A 6,568-nucleotide genomic window follows, 5' to 3' on the forward strand; every position below is an offset into this window, starting at 1 on the left:
ATGGAATCAAAAATAGTCAGACTCACAGAAGCAAGGAATAGAATGATGGCTGTCAAGAAGTGGAGGAAGAAATGGGAAAGTGATAGTAAAAAGTATCAAGTTTTATTTATGTAAGATAAGTAAGTTCTGGAGATCTACTGTGTACCCCATATGCTTTTGCATGTGCTGTTCCCTTTTCTTGAAAAATCTTCCTTCTTCTTTATCTGAAGATTCATGACCAGCCTCAAATTTCTCCTGTTTTGTGATGTGTCCCTTAAATTCCTCCTTAATTTCTCCTAAGTGAAATAAATTATTTTACTTACTATGATCCCATAGAATCCTATGCCCACGACTGTTTTACCATATTGTATTGTCATGATTGGTTCGTATCAATTTAGTCTGTTAGTTCAACAGATGTGTTATTCTAAGGAATGTGGTAACTACAGTGTAAATATTGATGACCATGGCATGATTTTTGTTTTTTGTGAAATGTACAGGCATTGATAGAAATAGTAATGAAAATGGGTAATCTCAATGCTATGTGCAATGCACAGACACAGAACTATGCTTAAGGAATATACAGCATAAAGAAAAGGGTTCATCAACCAGATTTTGACAGGAGGGACTGAGATAATTACTGGGCCAAATCTGGAAGGGCAAGCAGAAATTAGTCAGACCAAGAATGGTATTGGAAGAAAGAATAGTATTTCATGTAGAAGAAAGGCCCGAAAAACTATTGTGACATGAAACCACAGGAGTGTTTCATGTCTGGAGGGAAATAAAAGCATTTCACTATTGCTGGAGAACATATTAGCACTTAGGAAGTAGCAACGAATAGGCTGAAGAGGGGTGTGTGTGGCAGATGGTGTGAGAGAGATAAGGAGGGAACTCATCCACATTGCTAAAGAGATAGGCATATCCTGGAGGTGACGGAAGACCTGTGGTTATTCGTATAGAGGACTGACACACTCAGATGAGAGGAAGATTGTTCTGACTGTAGTGTAGAAAAGGCACAAAAGAGAGATAAGGAAGTTCTGAACTCCAGGATGGCTCTCAGGTGCTATAGCTAAAACACTGTCTACTGCTACAGGTGTGCACCTCTTCATTGAATGAATGAATGAGTGATTTTTTTTAAAAGTTAAAGTTTAACCACTTTGTCTTACACCAAGAAAATTATTACCTTGAGCCAGTATTTTATTATCATCAGAGTAAGCTTTTCAGTTCATTCTCTGTATCTGTCCAGCACTAAACATAATTGGAACTTGTCAGTTAGCTATAAATCATGAATTCTCCGTGTCAATATTGCCCCCAAGGGGGCAAAAATTGGAAGGGAAAAAATGAAAAGTTTACTTTTTTAATGTGCAGCAAAGATATACGAGCAATATGTAAACAGATACACAGTATATCTGTGGTATTAAATTTCATGGGAAACAAGGATGAGTGGGAAAAAATATTTTAAAAGGCTCCATGGGAGGGGGCAATAATGAAAAAAATGGTTAAAAAATGTTTCTCTAAATAATTATTGTAACTTGAGTAGCATTTGGTAGCTTTAATCCAGTATATTGTTTTTTGTTTAACATAAATCTACTTAAGACTGTCTGAGTATTTAAGATTAGATTTCACCTTATTGCTTGTTTTGTCATTGGTGTTAACTTTAGAAAAATGTATCTGAACAGAAAAACAGAACTATTCCCATTACTCAGAGAAATGGCATTTTAAATGTAAAACATATTTCATGTGAGGACTATGAGCTATTCCAAAGGGATGTTTCATCAATCCTCAAAGCAATCTATTTTATAGAGAAACAGAAAAGAGCATTCTTGTGCTCTCTTAACATCTCTCTATGGGGACAAGAATTAATTGTTCTAAATTCAGGCTCAGGAATTCTAATCTTAGTGTAGTAGAGAACATCCGAGGAGCTGCTTCTGTGATGATTGTGGTTCTAAGATGGGAATTTGGTTGCCCTGGAGCCTTCCGTGACCTAGTACCAGACTACCCAGGAATCTGGTGGACCAGCTCTCCAGCTAAGGTTCGTGAAGAATCAGCACTGGCCTCAACATTACTCTTATCTACCCTGCCTCTCACCTCTCAAGCTGAGTGTATCTGTTGAATAACCGTTCTTCCCAGAAATGTACTGGTTCTGATACCCTTTCCAAAGAATGTCTGCCTTTTCTAAAATGCCAGGTGATGCTACATTCACAACAGAATATATCATGTGCTCTGGCAAGACCAGAAGAAAAGTAATGGAATTCAAATCCGAGTGGCTGCACACATATTGCCACAGCATCTGTCTTTCTGATGAACATACTCGTATCTGTGCTCTAGGGATCCAGACTTTTCATTTTACGATAGAATTCTCTTTTGAAACTGTTGCTCTGAGGACCAGATTTCTCCACCTGCCAGTCTATTTTCTGAAGGCATTGGATGTTTAGATACATCCTGTGCTCTTTTAGAAGCAACTGGATCCTCCTATGTGTCTAACAGAAAAAATGTTTATCCTGAAAAACGTGGATCAGAATTTTTAAGGTACTACGCATAGGATTAATGTAGTACAAGGCAGTGGACCCAGTTTTCCCTGGATGGGTTGAATTTGTTTAGGCTAGGTATATGCTTTCTGAGATCTGGAGAAGTGCACAAATATTACATTCCATGCTTTAACCTCATGAACGCAAAAGAGCATGATTTCTTTTCCTTGATTTTCATAACTGTATGCTCCTGATTTTCTTCCTATTTCTGTGTCTACTTCTCTATCTCTTTTATCGAATCAACTTTTCTATACATCCTTTAAATGTTGCTGATCTTCCAATCTTCTCTTCCCCATCTACAAAATCTTCCCAGGTAATTTCGTCCACTCTCATAGCTCTAACTATTCTCTCTATGTGATGGCTGCTGACCAGCTCTGTGTCCTGAATATCAAACCTGTACCTAACTACTAATTAAGATCTCAACCAGTGTGTCCCAAAGTCAGCTCATAATCAACATGTCTCAGACTGAATTTAATTGGTGAATTGCACATTATGTGAATGAGATATCAATAAAACTGTTAAAATGAAATACCTAAATAAATAGAATGAATAAAGTTTTGAGCATGGAAAAAAAGGACTGAATTTAGTACATCCACTGGAAAACCTTCACTCCTATCTTTCCAAGATTAGTGAATGATGTTTACCTGCCAAGTACTGCTAGAAATCTAGGTATTATTTATGGCCTCTTTCTCCTTTTTCCATCTATATCTACTCCCACCTCGTCATATGTTGTAATTTTATCTCCTCAGTTCCTTTCAAATATATCTATTGCTGCCACTGCATCTAAAATACTACTGTCTTTGGTCTGGATTACTACAACAGCTCCCTCATTCCTTCCCCTAGTCTTCCCCTCTCCCATTCATTTGTCCACGTGGAAGGCAATTTATAATCTCTCCAAATTACAAATCAATGCGTGTTACTTCCCCGATTAACAGCTTTCATTTGTGCTACATTTCCGAAAGCCCTCTGTCATCGAGTTCCTTCTTACCTCTTCGACATTTTCCAGACTTCCTTAAATTTGGCGGTATAATTTCTTCGAGATTCTTAACCCTATCATTCTTTCTTCCCCCTCTCTCTTTCCCTCTCCATCTCATCCAAGAATTTAATGTTCACATGTGTTTCCTCACACTTTCTTTGTTATTATACTATCACCTCTCAGGCCTCAGTTTATTTCTCATTTTGTCATGGAGACCTCCTTTCCTGCCCCTGAAGTCACAGATTTTACTTTAATGTGCTGTCATAGGATATTGCATATCATCATTAATATCGCCTATATCTGTATGTTTGCACCTTGTCCTCCTAAGCACACACCATACTTCTTTCAATGGAAAAATGGTATTTCCTATGCCTGAAAATTCATTACTTCATTCTTCATCCCCCATTCTCACCTTTACTCAGCTTAATCTTCCTGATCACTTCACATTAGGGCCATGGCAGTAGTTGAAATGCTTTCCCTAGAAATCCACATGACTAAATTTCTTGTCTTCTTCCAACCTTTGCACAAATGTCCCCTTATCAATAAAGCCTACTAAAGCACCCTATTTTAAGTTGCAGTTTGCACCACTCCATCTGCACACTCCTATCCTCCATTTTTTGCTCCATTTTTTACAGCATGTATTCCTATCTATCAAATGATATACTTTACTTACGAGTATTGTCCATTGACTGTCCTGCCTTATTAGAATGTAAGTTTCACTAGGGTGAACATTTTTATCCGTTTTGTTTACTCAAGCTTTCCAAGTGCCTTCAATGGTGACTGGAATATAATTAATAGGCACTCAGTAAATGTGTTGAAAGGAATGGGCCTTGATTGTACCATATTGAACTTTTCTTCCTTCTCTACCTGCCCACCACCAAATCGTGAACTCTTTGAATGCAGGGATTTTTGCTGTTATATCTATTTACAATATCTAGCACACTTCCTGAAAATAGAAGGTTTATAATAAATGCTTGCTAAGGGCATGTTTTACCACCCCATAGATTTGCAGAGTTCGTAATCATACCATGCCAGACCAGAATACAAGTGCAAGAATGTTGTTTGCTTTGAGAAACTTCACTGTAAACTCTCACAGCATCTGGGATCTCCAAAGATGTACAGACCAGTATAGACCAATATGGTGAATATTTCTACTGTAGAGTCTCTTCAGAAGTTAAGAATTTACCATTGTCTATTTGGCCTTTTTCCTCCATTCTATAATTGAGGCATTTATTTTAATAAGGTATAAAACTAAAGGGTAATCTGGGAATTGTGAGCTTGAAAAATAGTGTCTTGCCCTTTATGACTTCTCTTTTTCTTTCCTTTCTCAGAGCTCTTCCTGCCATGATGCAGTGGGTCCGCACGCAGAAGCCAGGAGAGAGTGGCATCAATATAGTCACTGCCGATTTTGTAGAACTTGGTGATTTCATCAGCACTGTCATAAAGCTCAACTATGTCTTTGATGAAGGAGAAGCCAACACTTGATAGTACCATTCTGAATGTCCATGAATAAGATAGAGAAGACTCATTGTATTAGGCATATTATCTATAAACACTCTGATCTTCCTATTCCACTGAGTCTCTGAGGGAATTAGGGCTGGTAGCGGGTGGGAAAAGGAAGAATCCATTTCTCGAGTGATTATTATCATAGTATGCATTCGTATAAATATTTCATTTCCTTTTTGGTGGGTAAAATCTACTTCTAGTGTTAGAGATTAAAAAAAAAAAAAAACCAGTGAATTTTGTTTTTCGAAACTAGTCTTCGTAACGTGTAACTCATGAGTGTTTACTTGATTGTGTTTCTGATTCCAGCCTAGGGCTCCTCCACTCTCTGTATTCTCTAACCAAACCTTTCCTCTCCTCCTCTCGCTCGCTCTCTTTAATCAGATGCTATATGGGACTCAAAACAATTGAACGCCCAACAGAATGTATATTGCATTGTTGTACTGAACTTTATTTGTTGTGTGGGACTTGGTATAATATTCTGTAGTCATCTGTAATTGGGCAGTCATCACTAACTTTTGGTCGTAGAATGTGCATTGGATCAGTTTCCCTGCATCAGTAATATTGAAGGCCATAATCAGTGATTTTTGTGTTATACGAAAATAATAGTGTTTCACAGTATTTCTATTTGAGGCAGCTATAAAAATAGAATAAACACTTCTTTGGAAGAACTATTAGTGCCAACTTCATAGTGAAAAAGGGGGGAGGGGAGAGAGAGGGTTGCTATTTTAATTCAGGAACTCTTAAATAATATTGCCTGCGAATGCCCAGTCAATGAAAAATTATAAATGACAAGTGTGTTAAAATCAGAGAACTCTGGAAAGAACTCTAACAAAAGCTCTCCTAACAATTCTCTTGATTAAAAGAAGAAGAAAAGAAAGAAGAAAGAAATGAAAGATTGTGCAAGTTTTTTTTTTTTTTATCAAATTGGAATTTCCAAATATGTAATTCTAGATCCCAGATCTTGAGGAACATATTTCAAGCTTTAATTAGAGTTTTTACTTGAAGTTGAAGGAGGAGGAAGGGTGGCAGAAGGAGTCAGAGCAATGTTTTTGAAAACTACGTCTATGAAGTTGCAAGGATCCACGAACCTTCTTTAGCAGATTCTTAAATACATGTGATCAGAGCAGACTTATTGAAAACTGACACTGGCTTATCTCTTCTGGGTTCCATTTACCTTAGGGTCCAGAATGGAGAAGAGGCAAAAATTTCTGTGATCCAACATTTGACAATCCAAGTCTACAAGGAAGAAAAATGATAATGCAACTTTGAGTATGGTTTCCTCTTTGTTGTCTTTGTGATATTTGACAACTCTAAAATAATCTTAAAAGAGTACAATAACCTTTACCGATATGCTTCACATGAATTTTGTGAGGCATTTATAAAAATCGATTAAAAAATCTGAAATTCTTACAATTATGGATTATTTTATCTTCATAGTTAGAAATAATCACATCTCAATAGTTTCCTGGGAAAACATAGTTCATGTAAAGTGAGGCCATAGAAAAATAAAAGCATGCCGTCAGCTTTTAATTAATCTAAATGTAAGACATGTGGTTAAATCTCTTAAACCTAGGTAAGAGAG

At 37.0% G+C, this 6,568-nt stretch overlaps 1 protein-coding gene across 1 annotated transcript in view; it reads left to right on the plus strand.

Annotated features, from left to right (window-relative positions):
• PLCXD3 (phosphatidylinositol specific phospholipase C X domain containing 3) overlaps positions 1-5,797 on the plus strand; it is a 143,208-nt gene extending 137,411 nt beyond the window's left edge. Inside the window, exon 3 of the mRNA XM_011370678.1 lies at positions 4,812-5,797. Within this exon, the coding sequence (XP_011368980.1) occupies positions 4,812-4,965 (154 nt within the window). The 3' untranslated portion in view covers positions 4,966-5,797. The remainder of the gene's footprint in view (positions 1-4,811) is intronic.
• Positions 5,798-6,568: the final 771 nt, after the last annotated feature.

Source organism: Pteropus vampyrus, unplaced genomic scaffold (assembly GCF_000151845.1).
Source record: "Pteropus vampyrus isolate Shadow unplaced genomic scaffold, Pvam_2.0 Scaffold172, whole genome shotgun sequence".
NCBI classification, from domain to species: Eukaryota; Metazoa; Chordata; class Mammalia; order Chiroptera; family Pteropodidae; genus Pteropus; species Pteropus vampyrus.